Consider the following 15,618-nt stretch of genomic DNA (forward strand, 5'->3'; position numbering starts at 1 on the left):
TTATTAATCAGAGCTCTATTTCTTCTGAGCTTTCAAACACTGGAGCAAAAACATAAAGGGGGACATTTCCTAATCTAGTCTATTCTGGGTATGCTTATAGACCAGCGTATGTGGTCGTCTCCTGTCTATTGTGCTCCTAATTTATCAAAGGTCTCACAGCCCTTGATAAATTCTGTGCTCAGACTTCAGGGTACAGTTTAAACTGCATTTAGACCTGCTCCAACATGGTCGGACATTTCAGCGTATTTTGGGCAGATGCGACTTGTCGCACAAAAGTCGCACTTGATAAATTCAGCACCAATGCATTTTCCAATGCATTTCCGTCTAAAATAGACTTGCATGCATCATGTTCTAAAAATCCTCTACAGCAAAAGTCGCAGAAAAGTCGCACATATTTAGACTGCGACTTTCTGTGCGACAAATTTAGACAGGAAAAACCAGTCTAAATCCTTTGATAAATCTCCCCCAAAGAGTATGCGCTTCTTATGTTTTTTTTTTAAAATAAATTTAATATATTTTTATTGAACAATTTTCAGCAAACAAAGGAAAACAGGATCATAAATAAAATCCATAACAATCGAAAGGGGACAGAAATATAAAAGAAAAATAAAGGCCAACACAGGAGACCCTCAGTCCATTAAATATACAGTCCCTATAAGTAGTGGCGCATTAACAAAGCTTCAGGTAAGGCGCCAAGCATAGCATAATCCTTAGGTCCATGGCAAACCAAAGTGACAGTGCTAGCAAAGTCATGTATCCGCAACTGATAATAGGTCACCCCCTCCCATACGATATTTGAGCCAAGAGCCGAGTACAATCCCCCATCAAAGGGACCAAACTCAACCCTCCAGCCTCTCACCTGACTCCCAGGGGATCCAACTACACTGCTCAAAAAAATAAAGTGAACACTAAGAGAACACGTCCTAGAGCTGAATGAATGAACTAATCGTATGAAATCCTTTCATCTTTACATAGTTGAATGCGCTGACCACAAAATCACACAAAAATGATCAATGGAAATGAAATGTATGAACCCATGGAGGTCTGGATATGGAGTCACACTCAAAATCACAGTGGAAAACCCCACTACAGTCTGATCCTACTTTATGTAATGTCCTTAATACAAGTCCCAATGAGGCTCAGTAGTGTGTGTGGCCTCCACGTGCCCGTATGACCTCCCTACAACACATGGGCATGATCCTGATGAGGTGGAGGATGGTCTCCTGAGGGATGTCCTCCCAGACCTGGACTAAAGCATCCGCCAACTCCTGGACAGTCGGTGGTGGATGGAGCGAGACGTCCCAGATGTGCTCAATCGGATTCAGGGGAACGGGCGGGCCAGTCCATAGCATCAATGCCTTCCTCTTGTAGGAACTGCTGACACACTCCAGCCACAAGAGGTCTAGCATTGTCTTGCATTAGGAGGAACCCAGCCAACCGCACCAGCATATGGTCTCACAAGGGGTCTGAGGATCTCATCTCGGTACCTAATGGCAGTCAGGCAAATGCCAAACATCCTGCACGGTGTTGGGCTGTAAGCACAACCCCCACCTGTGGACGTCGGGCCCTCATACCACCCTCATGGAGTCTGTTTCTGACCGTTTGAGTGGACACATGCACATTTGTGGCCTGCTGGAGGTCATTTTGCAGGGCTCTGGTAGCGCTCCTCCTTGCACAAAGACGGAGGTAGCGGTTACTTCCTCCCACCCTGCCCGGCCCCTGGAAGTCCGGAGAGGCTTGGAGGAAGACCGGAGGACGCGGCGGGGGACGGGGGAGTGCTGGGGCCCGGCCCTGGTACTTACCTCGTCCCTGAAGACCCGGATCCCGGCGATGAAGACGGCGGCGGTGGCAGGTGAGTTCCTCTTCAGACGCGGTCGGGCCCTTTACAGCAATGCACGTCGCCGTAAAGCGACATGCATTGCTGTATTGGGACCCTGTATACTACAACATCTGGAGGTCGGCAGTTTTGGGACCACTGTGCCCTTCCAGATGTTGCAAAACTACACATCCTCAGCATGCCCTTACTGTCCAGGCATGCTGGGAGTTGTAGTTCTGTAACATCTGGCCCTTCAGATGTTGCAGAACTACAACTCCCAGCATGCCTGGACAGTTTTGGCATACTGGGAGTTGTAGTTTTGCAACATCTGGAAGGGCACAGATTGGGAACCACTGTATTAGTGGTCTGCAAACTGTTGTCCTCCAGATGTTGCAAAACTACAACTCCAAGCATGCTGGGAGTTGTAGTTCGGCAACATCTGGCTCTAAAGATGTTGCCGAACTACTAATCCCAGCATGCCTGAGAATGTTTGGGAGTTGTGGTTTTGCAACAACTGGAGGCACACATTGTCTGTTTCCTAACTCAGTGTTTCCCAACCCGTGTGCCTCCAGCTGTTGTAAAACCATAACTACCAACATGCACTGATAGACTGTGCATGCTGGGAGTTGTGGTTTTGCAACAGCTGGAGGTCCCCCCCCCCCCTGTGAATGTACAGGGTACACTCACATGGGCAGGGGCTTACAGTGAGTATCAGTCTGCAAGTCTGCGATGCAGCAAATTTTGCGCGGCAGCTCAAACTCACAGCGGGAAACTCGCTGTAATCTCCCGCCCGTGTGACTGTACCCTAAAAACACTACACTACACTAACATAAAATAAAAAGTAAAAAACACTACATATACACTAGGGATCGACCGATTATCGATATGGCCGATATTATCGGCCGATAATCACGATTTTGGGCATTATCGGTATCGGCAATTATCTTGCCGATAAGCCGATAATGCCCCGCCCCCCGCACCGCCCCCACCGCGACCGCCCCCCGAGCCGCCGCACCGCACCACGACCGCCCCCCCGACCCACCGCGTCGCACCCCCCACCGTAGTGCTGGGCGGTATACCGGTATGGACTTTTGCCCATACCGCTATACCGGTCAGGCCCCTCCCCCACCCTCCGAGTCAATAAAAAAATAAATAAATAAAAACTTACCCGTAATGGGGGTGGTCCGGGCCATCCATCCGTCCGTCCTGTAGTGTCCGGCGCCATTCCGAGTAAAATGGTATGGGCTGTCCTTCTCCAGGGGTTCCTCTTCTCCACTCCGGGCAGGCTCCGGCCTAGTACGCTGCATAGACGCCACTACGCCGTGACGTCAGGTGCGTCGCTGCGCACGGGCGTCACTGCGCAGCGGCGTCTATGCAGCGTACTAGGCCGGAGCGGAGAAGATGACCCCCGGAGAAGAAGGACAGCCCGGACCGGTTCACCCTCCACCCGGAATGGCGCCGGACACTACAGGACGGAAGGATGGATGGCCCGGACCACCCTGACAGGTAGGGGAGAGAAGCGGGTGGTGGCAGCGGCGGCCTATGGCACCGCAGAAGACACTGCAGTACATTGATTTAAAGCGCCCGCTTTAAATCAATGACCTGCAGCGGTGTCGAGGGGGGGATAAATAGCCGATAACTTATACCGGAATATCGGTATAAGTTATCGGCTATCGGCCCTAACCTCCACCGGTTATCGGTATCGGCCCTAAAAAAACGATATCGGTCGATCCCTAATATACACATACCCCTACACAGCCCCCCTCCCCTCCCCAATAAAAATGAAAAATGTCTCGTATGCCACTGTTTTCAAAATGGAGCCTCCAGTATTGACTGTCCAGGCATGCTGGGAGTTTTGCAACAGCTGGAGGCACCCTGTTTGGAAATCACTGACATAGAATACCCCTATGTCCACCCCTATGCAAATCCCAAATTCAGGCCTCAAATGCGCATGGCGCTCTCACTTTGGAGCCCTGTCGTATTTCAAGGCAACAGTTTAGGGCCACATATGGGGTATCGCCGTACTCGGAAGAAATTGGCTAACAAATTTTGGGGGGCTTTTTCTCCTTTCACCCCTTATGAAAAGGTGAAGTTGGGGTCTACACCAGCATGTTAGTGTAAAAAAATAAATGTTTTACACTAACATGCTGGTGTTGCCCTATACTTTTCATTGAGGTAAAAGGGAAAAACGCCCCCCAAAATTTGTAATGCAATTTCTCCCGACTACGGAGATACCCCATATGTGGGCGCAAAGTGCTCTGGGGGCGCACAACAAGGCCCAGAAGGGAGAGTGCGCCATGTCCATTTGAGGTGATTTGCACATTGGTGGCTGATTGTTACAGCGGTTTTGACAAACGCAAAAAAAGAAAAAAAACACGTGACCCCATTTCGAGGGGTGCAGTGAGAATTTACACCCCACTGGTGTCTGACAGATCTTTGGAACAGTGGACTGTGCAAATTAAAAATTTTGTACAGCCCACTGTTCCAAAGATCTGACAGACACCAGTGGGGGGTAAATGCTCACTGTACCCCTTGTTACGTTCCTCAAGGGGTCTAGTTTCCAAAATGGTATGCCATGTGGGGGTTATTTTGCTGTCCTGGCACCATAGGGGCTTCCTAAATGCGACATGCCCCCCGAGCAAAATTTGCTCTCAAAAAGCCAAATATGACTCCTTCTCTTCTGAGCATTGTAGTTTGACCGTACTGCGCTTCAGGTCAACTTATGGGGTACCTCCATACTCAGAAGAGATGGGATTACAAATTTTGGGGGGTATTTTCTGCTATTAACCCTTGCAAAAATGTGAAATTTGGAGGGGAAAAACACATTTTAGTGGCAATTTTTTTTTTTTTACGTATGCAAAAGTCGTGAAACCCCTGTGGGGTATTAAGGCTCACTTTATTCCTTGTTACGTTCCTCAAGGGGTCTAGTTTCCAAAATGGTATGCCATGTGGGTTTATTTTCCTGTTCTGGCACCATAGGGGCTTCATAAATGCAACATGCCCCCCAAAAACCATTTCAGAAAACGTACTCTCCAAAATCCCCTTGTCGCTCCTTCGCTTCTGAGCCCTCTACTGTGCCCGCCGAATACTTTACATGGACATATGAGGTATGTGCTTACTCGAGAGCAATTGGGCTACAAATATAAGTATACATTTTCTCCTTTTACCCCTTGTAAAAAAATTCAAAAATTGGGTCTACAAGAACATGCGAGTGTAAAAAATGAAGATTGTGAATTTTCTCCTTCACTTTGCTGCTATTCCTGTGAAACACCTAAAGGGTTAAAATGCTGACTGAATGTCATTTTGAATACTTTGGGGGGGTGCAGTTTTCATAATGGGGTCATTTGTGGGGTATTTCTAAGATGAAGACCCTTCAAATCCACTTCAAACCTGAACTGGTCACTGAAAAATTGTGATTTTGGAAATTTTGTGAAAAATTGGAAAATTGCTGCTGAACTTTGAAGCCCTCTGGTGTCTTCCAAAAGTAAAAACACGTAAATTTTATATGGACATATTGTATATGTGAATAAAAAATTTTTTGGGGGGAATATCCATTTTCCTTACAAGCAGAGAGCTTCAAAGTTAGAAAAATGCTAAATTTTCAATTTTTTCATCAAATTTTGGAATTTTTCACTAAGAAACGATGCAAGTATCGACAAAATTTTACCAATAACATAAAGTAGAATATGTAACGAAAAATCAATCTCGGAATCAGAATGCCTATGCTTAGAGCTATGTATACTTCATTTAAAGGGCATGACATGTGTAAAATGAAAGACATATTAGTACATCATAGAGAGGACCTAAAACCACAGAATCACCATCAAAAATAGGCACAGGTTTTTAGACTAAAACAGTCAATTTTTTAAGTGGGGGTTCAACTGATAGGAACCCCACTAATCACCTCAGTTTAAGTAGCTCTCAAGCAGTTGCAAAGCTACAACTCTTATCATGCCTGGAAGGCCTCAGGCATAATGGGAGTTAAAGTTTTGTAACAGATGGAAAGACACTGATTGGGGTACTGTGTTACCCATCATCAATGCAGAAATTACAAATGACTACAGCTCTGATGGGACAGTCAGGAAATTACACAATGATATCAGTGACTACATCTGATGGATACAGTCAGGAGAATACACAATGATATCAATGACTACAGCTTTGATGGGACAGTCAGGAGAATACACAATGATATCAGTGACTCAAGCTCTGATGGATACAGTCAGGAGAATACACAATGATATCAGTAACTACAGCTCTGATGGATACTGTCAGGAGAATACACAAAGATATCAGTGACTACAGCTCTGATGGGACAGTCAGGCGAATACACAATGATATCATTGACTACAGCTCTGATGGGACAGTCAGGAGATTACACAATGATATCAGTGACTACATCTGATGGATACAGTCAGGAGAATACACAATATCAGTGACTACAGCTCTGATGGATATTGTCAGGAGAATACACAATGATATTAGTGACTCAAGCTCTAAAGGATACAGTCAGGAGAATACACAATGATATCAGAGACTATAGCTCTAATGGGTACAGTCAGGAGAATACACAAAGATATCAGTGACTACAGCTCTGATGGGACAGTCAGGAGAATACACAATATCATTGACTACAGCTCTGATGGGACAGTCCGGAGAATACACAATGATATCAATGACTACAGCTCTGATGGATACAGTAAGGAGAATATACAATTATATCAGTGACTACAGCTCTGATGGGACAGTCAGGAGAATACACAATTATATCAGTGACTACAGCTCTGATGGATACAGTCAGGAGAATACACAATGATATCAGTAACTACAGCTCTGATGGATACAGTCAGGAGAATACACAATGATATCAGTGACTCAAGCTCTGATGGATACAGTCAGGAGAATACACAAAGATATCAGTGACTACAGCTCTGATGGGACAGTCAGGAGAATACACAATATCATTGACTACAGCTCTGATGAGACAGTCAGGAGAATACACAATGATATCAATGACTACAGCTCTGATGGATACAGTAAGGAGAATATACAATGATATCAGTGACTACAGCTCTGATGGATAGTCAGGAGAATACACAATGATATCAGTGACTCAAGCTCTGATGGATACAGTCAGGAGAATACACAATGATATCAGTAACTACAGCTCTGATGGATACTGTCAGGAGAATACACAATGATATCAGTGACTACATCTGATGGATACAGTCAGGAGAATACACAATGATATCAGTGACTACAGCTCTGATGGGACAGTCAGGAGGATACACAATTATATCAGTGACTACAGCTCTGATGGATACTGTCAGGAGAATACACAATGATATCAGTAACTACAACTCTGATGGATACAGTCAGGAGAATACACAATGATATCAAAGACTATAGCTCTGATGGGTACAGTCAGGAGAATACACAAAGATATCAGTGACTACAGCTCTGATGGGACAGTCAGGAGAATACACAATGATTTCATTGACTACAGCTCAGATGGTACAGTCAGGAGAATACACAATGATATCAGAGACTACAGCTCTGATTGATATAGTGAGGAGAATACACAATGATATAAGTGACTACAGCTCTGATAGATACAGTAAGGAGAACACATAATGATATCAGGGATTACAGAAATTACAAATGACTACAGCTCTGATGGGACAGTCAGGAAATTACACAATGATATCAGTGACTACATCTGATGGATACAGTCAGGAGAATACACAATGATATCAATGACTACAGCTTTGATGGGACAGTCAGGAGAATACACAATGATATCAGTGACTCAAGCTCTGATGGATACAGTCAGGAGAATACACAATGATATCAGTAACTACAGCTCTGATGGATACTGTCAGGAGAATACACAAAGATATCAGTGACTACAGCTCTGATGGGACAGTCAGGCGAATACACAATGATATCATTGACTACAGCTCTGATGGGACAGTCAGGAGATTACACAATGATATCAGTGACTACATCTGATGGATACAGTCAGGAGAATACACAATATCAGTGACTACAGCTCTGATGGATATTGTCAGGAGAATACACAATGATATTAGTGACTCAAGCTCTAAAGGATACAGTCAGGAGAATACACAATGATATCAGAGACTATAGCTCTAATGGGTACAGTCAGGAGAATACACAAAGATATCAGTGACTACAGCTCTGATGGGACAGTCAGGAGAATACACAATATCATTGACTACAGCTCTGATGGGACAGTCCGGAGAATACACAATGATATCAATGACTACAGCTCTGATGGATACAGTAAGGAGAATATACAATTATATCAGTGACTACAGCTCTGATGGGACAGTCAGGAGAATACACAATTATATCAGTGACTACAGCTCTGATGGATACAGTCAGGAGAATACACAATGATATCAGTAACTACAGCTCTGATGGATACAGTCAGGAGAATACACAATGATATCAGTGACTCAAGCTCTGATGGATACAGTCAGGAGAATACACAAAGATATCAGTGACTACAGCTCTGATGGGACAGTCAGGAGAATACACAATATCATTGACTACAGCTCTGATGAGACAGTCAGGAGAATACACAATGATATCAATGACTACAGCTCTGATGGATACAGTAAGGAGAATATACAATGATATCAGTGACTACAGCTCTGATGGATAGTCAGGAGAATACACAATGATATCAGTGACTCAAGCTCTGATGGATACAGTCAGGAGAATACACAATGATATCAGTAACTACAGCTCTGATGGATACTGTCAGGAGAATACACAATGATATCAGTGACTACATCTGATGGATACAGTCAGGAGAATACACAATGATATCAGTGACTACAGCTCTGATGGGACAGTCAGGAGGATACACAATTATATCAGTGACTACAGCTCTGATGGATACTGTCAGGAGAATACACAATGATATCAGTAACTACAACTCTGATGGATACAGTCAGGAGAATACACAATGATATCAAAGACTATAGCTCTGATGGGTACAGTCAGGAGAATACACAAAGATATCAGTGACTACAGCTCTGATGGGACAGTCAGGAGAATACACAATGATTTCATTGACTACAGCTCAGATGGTACAGTCAGGAGAATACACAATGATATCAGAGACTACAGCTCTGATTGATATAGTGAGGAGAATACACAATGATATAAGTGACTACAGCTCTGATAGATACAGTAAGGAGAACACATAATGATATCAGGGATTACAGCTCTGATGGGACAGTCAGGAGAATACACAATTATATCATTGACTACAGCTCTGATGGATGCAGTAAGGAGAATAAACAATGATATCAATGACTACAGCTCTGATGGGACAGTCAGGAGAATACACAATGATATCAGTGACTACAGCTCTGATGGGGCAGTCAGGAAAATACACAATGATATCAGTGACTCACAGGAGACATCTCTGTAGTATTTATCTTCTTTATCTTGTTCAGGCTCCAGGACTTCTTTCAGCTACATTTGGCTCCTCATTTTGTTAACAGATCCTCATACTATAAACCATAGGAATAATTATTATAATGCTTGTAGACACTGTGCCCACTGAGTATAACCCTGCTGCACACAGTTCCCCCTGAATATAATCCTGCCACACACTGTGCCTCTGAAAATAATACTGCCATCTATGTACTATCCTTCTCTAGACCCCTCTGTCCTCCCCCCCTCCCCCAAGATCCCTATGTCCCCCCTCCCATGGTTACTAGAGGCAGCGTCTGAGCACAGTTCTTCCGCTCCAGTGTGGCAGCGGCTGTAGCGTTATCCTTTAAATCTGCTGGTTAGCTCTGCTCCTCTATGGCTGCAAAGAGGACCCTGCGCCGCACATCTGTAGCCTTTCTTGAGTATGGCACTTAAAGGGGTTCTCCGGTGCTTAGACATATTATCCCCTATCCAAAGGATAGGGGATAAGATGCCTGATCGTGGGAGTCCCGCCGCTGGGGACCCCCGTGATCTTGCACGCGGCACCCAGTTTGTAATCTGTCCCTGGAGCATGTTCGCTCCAGGTCTGATTACTGTCGATCACAGGGCCGGCGGCGTGTGACGTCACGCCTCCGCGTGACATCACGCTCCGTCCCTCTATGCAAGTCTATGGGAGGGGGGGCGTGACAGCTATCACGCCCCCTTCCGTAGGCTTGCATTGAGGGGCAGCGCGTGACGTAACACGGGGGCGGAGGCGTGATGTCACACGCCGTCGGCCCTGTGGTCGTCGATAGTCAGACCCGGAGCGAACACGCTCTGGGGACTGATTACAAACGGGGTGCCGCGTGCAAGATGTCTAAGCACCGGAGAACCCCTTTAAAGCGACAACTGTGGCTCTTACAGTGGCGGTCACAGTACTGTGTGTTCAGGGCAGGTTGAGGGTCTGTCCACCAAATGCCCGATGGCCAATCTGGCCCTGTCTAGACGGTACCAGCACCATAGATAAAAATGAAGATTAAGGTAGATGAGAGCATTTGAGCAGCCGTCCTAGGGTGGAGTATGGGGGACAGAATATCCCATTTGTGCTGCCTGAGGACCAACAACTAAGTCCGCCCCAAAAAGTGGCACCCTCTGGTCAGTAACATTTAGACATTGCGTTTTAGAAACTCTCAAAAAATTATTATTTTCTTTTTTCACAAACCTTTCATGTGTCACTGCTGGCTCATAAACTGCAAATATGGTGTCGGACAGTGACAACTAGACAATGCGTTCGAATAACTGTCTGCTCTTTGCCCTTCTCAACCCCTCCATTTCTCCTGGACCGCCCCCCCCCCCTCGGTTCTTCCATTTAGTTACTCCCCAGACTCCCCTCTGTCCCTCCGCGCTGACCTTCCCTCCTGGTCCCTCTGTTCTCCCCCCTCAGCCCCCCATTTGGTTTCTCCTTTGTCCCCCCTTACTCTCTCTGTTTCTCCTCAGTCCCCCCTCGGTCCCTCCGTTTCTCCTCTGTCCCCCCTCACTCTCTCTGTTTCTCCTCTGTCCCCCCTCACTCTCTGTTTCTCCTCTGTCCCCCCTCACAACCTCCGTTTCTCCTCTGTCCCCCTCACTCTCTCCGTTTCTCCTCTGTCCCCCCTCACTCTCTGTTTCTCCTGTCCCCCTCACAACCTCCATTTCTCCTCTGTCCCCCTCACTCTCTCCGTTTCTCCTCTGTCCCCCCTCACTCTCTACGTTTCTCCTGTCCCCCTCACAACCTACGTTTCTCCTCTGACCCCCCTCACTCTCTGTTTCTCCTCTGTCCCCCCTCACTCCCTCAGTTTCTCCTGTCCCCCCTCACTTTCTCTTCATTTCTCCTGTCCCCCCTCACTTTCCCTCCGTTTCTCCTCAGTCCCTCCGTTTCTCCACAGTCCCCCCTCGGTCCCTCCGTTTTTCCTCAGTCCCTCTGTTTCTCCACAGTCCCCCCACGGTCCCTCTGTTTCTCCACAGTCCCCCCCTCGATCCCTCCGTTTCTCCTCAGTACCCCCTCGGTCCCTCCGTTTCTCCTCAGTCCCCCCTCGGTCCTTCCGTTTCTCCACAGTCCCCCTTCGGTCCCTGCATTTCTCCCTCTGTCCCCTCTCGGTCCCTCCATTTCTCTTCCGTCCCTCCTCGGTCACTCAGTTTCTCCTCAGTCCCTCCGTTTCTCCTCAGCCCCCCTTCGGTCCCTCCCTTTCTCCTCAGTCCCTCCATTTCTCCTCAGCCTCCCTTCTGTTCCTCCGTTTCTTCTCAGCCTCCCTTCTGTTCCTCCGTTTCTCCTCAGCCTCCCTTCTGTTCCTCCGTTTCTCCTCAGCCTCCCTTCTGTTCCTCCGTTTCTCCTCAGCTCCCCTTCTGTTCCTCCGTTTCTCCTCAGCCCCCTTTCAGTCCCCCGTTTCTCCTCAGCCCCCTTTCAGTCCCCCGTTTCTCCTCAGCCCCCTTCTGTTCCTCCGTTTCTCCTCAGCTCCCCTTCTGTTCCTCCGTTTCTCCTCAGCCTCCCTTCTGTTCCTCCGTTTCTCCTCAGCCCCCCTTCTGTCCCTCCATTTCTCCTCAGCCTCCCTTCGGTCCCTCCGTTTCTCCTCAGCCTCCCTTCTGTTCCTCCGCTTCTCCTCAGCCCCCCTTCAGTCCCTCCGTTTCTCCTCAGCCTCCCTTCTGTCCCTCCGTTTCTCCTCAGCCCCCCTTCAGTCCCTCCGTTTCTCCTCAGCCTCCCTTCTGTTCCTCCGTTTCTCCTCAGCCTCCCTTCTGTTCCTCCGTTTCTCCTCAGCCTCCCTTCTGTCCCTCCGTTTCTCCTCAGCCTCCCTTCTGTTCCTCCGTTTCTCCTCAGCCCCCCTTCGGTCCCTCCGTTTCTCCTCAGCCCCCCTTCTGTTCCTCCGTTTCTCCTCAGCTCCCCTTCTGTTCCTCCGTTTCTCCTCAGCTTCCCTTCTGTCCCTCCGTTTCTCCTCAGCCTCCCTTCTGTCCCTCCGTTTCTCCTCAGCCTCCCTTCTGTTCCTCCGTTTCTCCTCAGTCCCCCTTCTGTCCCTCCGTTTCTCCTCAGCCTCCCTTCTGTTCCTCCGTTTCTCCTCAGCCCCCCTTTGGTCCCTCCGTTTCTCCTCAGCCCCCCTTCTGTTCCTCCGTTTCTCCTCAGCCTCCCTTCTGTTCCTCCGTTTCTCCTCAGCTCCCCTTCTGTTCCTCCGTTTCTCCTCAGCCCCCTTTCAGTCCCCCCGTTTCTCCTCAGCCCCCCTTCTGTTCCTCCGTTTCTCCTCAGCCCCCCTTCTGTCCCTCCGTTTCTCCTCAGCCTCCCTTCTGTCCCTCCGTTTCTCCTCAGCCTCTCTTCTGTTCCTCCGCTTCTCCTCAGCCCCCCTTCAGTCCCTCCATTTCTCCTCAGCCTCCCTTCTGTCCCTCCGTTTCTCCTCAGCCCCCCTTCAGTCCCTCCGTTTCTCCTCAGCCTCCCTTCTGTTCCTCCGTTTCTCCTCAGCCCCCCTTCGGTCCCTCCGTTTCTCCTCAGCCCCCCTTCTGTTCCTCCGTTTCTCCTCAGACTCCCTTCTGTTCCTCCGTTTCTCCTCAGCCCCCCTTCAGTCCCTCCGTTTCTCCTCAGCCCCCCTTCTGTTCCTCCGTTTCTCCTCAGCCCCCCCTTCTGTCCCTCCGTTTCTCCTCAGCCCCCCCTTCTGTTCCTCCGTTTCTCCTCAGCCTCCCTTCTGTTCCTCCGTTTCTCCTCAGCCCCCCCTTCTGTTCCTCCGTTTCTCCTCAGCCCCCCTTCTGTCCCTCCGTTTCTCCTCAGCCCCCCTTCTGTCCCTCCGTTTCTCCTCAGCCCCCCTTCTGTTCCTCCGTTTCTCCTCAGCCCCCCCTTCTGTTCCTCCGTTTCTCCTCAGCCCCCCTTCTGTCCCTCCGTTTCTCCTCAGCCCCCCTTCAGTCCCTCCGTTTCTCCTCAGCCTCCCTTCTGTTCCTCCGTTTCTCCTCAGCCTCCCTTCTGTCCCTCCGTTTCTCCTCAGCCCCCCTTCTGTTCCTCCGTTTCTCCTCAGCCCCCCTTCTGTTCCTCCGTTTCTCCTCAGCCCCCCTTCTGTTCCTCCGTTTCTCCTCAGCCCCCCTTCTGTTCCTCCGTTTCTCCTCAGCCCCCTTCTGTTCCTCCGTTTCTCCTCAGCCTCCCTTCAGTCCCTCCGTTTCTCCTCAGCCCCCCTTCTGTTCCTCCGTTTCTCCTCAGCCCCCCTTCTGTTCCTCCGTTTCTCCTCAGCCTCCCTTCTGTCCCTCCGTTTCTCCTCAGCCTCCCTTCTGTCCCTCCGTTTCTCCTCAGCCCCCCTTCTGTCCCTCCGTTTCTCCTCAGCCCCCCTTCTGTTCCTCCGTTTCTCCTCAGCCCCCCTTCTGTTCCTCCGTTTCTCCTCAGCCCCCCTTCTGTTCCTCCGTTTCTCCTCAGCCCCCCTTCATCCCTCCGTTTCTCCTCAGCCCCCCTTCTGTTCCTCCGTTTCTCCTCAGCCTCCCTTCTGTCCCTCCGTTTCTCCTCAGCCCCCCTTCTGTTCCTCCGTTTCTCCTCAGCCCCCCTTCTGTCCCTCCGTTTCTTCTCAGCCTCCCTTCAGTCCCTCCGTTTCTCCTCAGCCTCCCTTCTGTTCCTCCGTTTCTCCTCAGCCTCCCTTCTGTTCCTCCGTTTCTCCTCAGCCCCCCTTCTGTCCCTCCGTTTCTCCTCAGCCTCCCTTCTGTCCCTCCGTTTCTCCTCAGCCCCCCTTCTGTTCCTCCGTTTCTCCTCAGCCCCCCTTCTGTTCCTCCGTTTCTCCTCAGCCTCCCTTCTGTTCCTCCGTTTCTCCTCAGCCTCCCTTCTGTTCCTCCGTTTCTCCTCAGCCTCCCTTCTGTCCCTCCGTTTCTCCTCAGCCTCCCTTCTGTTCCTCCGTTTCTCCTCAGCCCCCCTTCTGTTCCTCCGTTTCTCCTCAGCCTCCCTTCTGTTCCTCCGTTTCTCCTCAGCCTCCCTTCTGTTCCTCCGTTTCTCCTCAGCCTCCCTTCTGTTCCTCCGTTTCTCCTCAGCCCCCCTTCTGTCCCTCCGTTTCTCCTCAGCCCCCCTTCTGTCCCTCCGTTTCTCCTCAGCCTCCCTTCTGTCCCTCCGTTTCTCCTCAGCCCCTCCTTCTCTCTTTAGTCCCGCCCTCTTTCTCAGCCGCACAGCTGTTCGGGCTCTGGTTCCCATGGTAGCGGGGTCGAGCCCTGAGCGATACCGGAAGAGGGCGTGGTTAGTGCCCTTTTACCTGTCATTCACCTTTGTTGTGGGCGTGTCCCGCGCTGCCTACCAATGGGCGGTCACTGTGTGTGTTTAGGGTGAGGTCGGGACGAACCACGTCCGGCGCGGGGGGCGTGTTCGGCCTGTACCACTTCTTCCGTGTGGCAGCTATGTGAGAGCAGACACCACACCCGCACCGGCCATGGAGCTCTTTCAAGCCAAGGACCACTACATCCTGCAGAGCGGGGACCGGGCCCTGTGGTGCAGCCGCCATGACGGGACCTTGTGCAGCCGCCCCGGTCAGTGCAATGGAAGGGCAGGGACAGATGGGAGTGATGACAGTGTGGTGGGGCAGGTGAGGGGTTAATGTAAATGTGAGGGGGTTAATGTAAATATGGGGGGGGCAGGTGAGGGGTTAATGTAAATATATGGGGGGCAGGTGAGGGGGTTAATGTAAATATATGGGGGGCAGGTGAGGGGGTTAATGTAAATATGGGGGGGGGGCAGGTGAGGGGGTTAATGTAAATATGGGGGGGGGCAGGTGAGGGGGTTAATGTAAATATGGGGGGGGGGGCAGGTGAGGGGGTTAATGTAAATATGGGGGGGGGGCAGGTGAGGGGGTTAATGTAAATATGGGGGGGGGCAGGTGAGGGGGTTAATGTAAATATGGGGGGGGGCAGGTGAGGGGGTTAATGTAAATATGGGGGGGGGGCAGGTGAGGGGGTTAATGTAAATATGGGGGGGGGGGGGCAGGTGAGGGGGTTAATGTAAATATGGGGGGGGGCAGGTGAGGGGGTTAATGTAAATATGGGGGGGGGCAGGTGAGGGGGTTAATGTAAATATGGGGGGGGGGGGCAGGTGAGGGGGTTAATGTAAATATGGGGGGGGGGGGCAGGTGAGGGGGTTAATGTAAATATGGGGGGGGGGGCAGGTGAGGGGGTTAATGTAAATATGGGGGGGGGGCAGGTGAGGGGGTTAATGTAAATATGGGGGGGGGCAGGTGAGGGGGTTAATGTAAATATGGGGGGGGGCAGGTGAGGGGGTTAATGTAAATATGGGGGGGGGCAGGTGAGGGGGTTAATGTAAATATGGGGGGGGGGGCAGGTGAGGGGGTTAATGTAAATATGGGGGGGGGGCAGGTGAGGGGGTTAAT

General features: G+C 49.7%; 2 protein-coding genes across 5 annotated transcripts in view; one reads left to right on the top strand and one right to left on the bottom strand.

The window, feature by feature from the left end:
* The window catches only part of LOC130310989 (putative nuclease HARBI1), an 86,864-nt gene extending 72,258 nt beyond the window's left edge, over nt 1–14,606 (bottom strand). For 2 of the 4 annotated variants that reach the window (XR_008859441.1, XM_056552442.1), the window contains exons 1-2: nt 10,491–10,597; nt 9,268–9,366 (exon numbers count right to left, since the gene is read on the bottom strand). Coding sequence is in view for 1 of the 4 variants with exons in the window: in XM_056552441.1 (XP_056408416.1) it covers nt 10,491–10,497 (7 nt within the window). In the remaining 3 variants the exon portion in view is untranslated. Of the gene's footprint in view, nt 1–9,267; nt 9,367–10,490; nt 10,608–14,504 lie in introns of those variants that run through there. The other 2 variants (XR_008859442.1, XM_056552441.1) reach the window with 2 other exon arrangements.
* Nucleotides 14,527–15,618, top strand: part of INPP5F (inositol polyphosphate-5-phosphatase F) — a gene marked incomplete in the record, with an annotated part of 139,701 nt that continues 138,609 nt past the window's right edge. Inside the window, 1 exon segment of the mRNA XM_056552439.1 lies at nt 14,527–14,764. Coding sequence (XP_056408414.1) covers nt 14,668–14,764 — 97 coding nt within the window.

This window comes from Hyla sarda, unplaced genomic scaffold (assembly GCF_029499605.1).
Source record: "Hyla sarda isolate aHylSar1 unplaced genomic scaffold, aHylSar1.hap1 scaffold_161, whole genome shotgun sequence".
In the NCBI taxonomy this organism is placed as follows: domain Eukaryota; kingdom Metazoa; phylum Chordata; class Amphibia; order Anura; family Hylidae; genus Hyla; species Hyla sarda.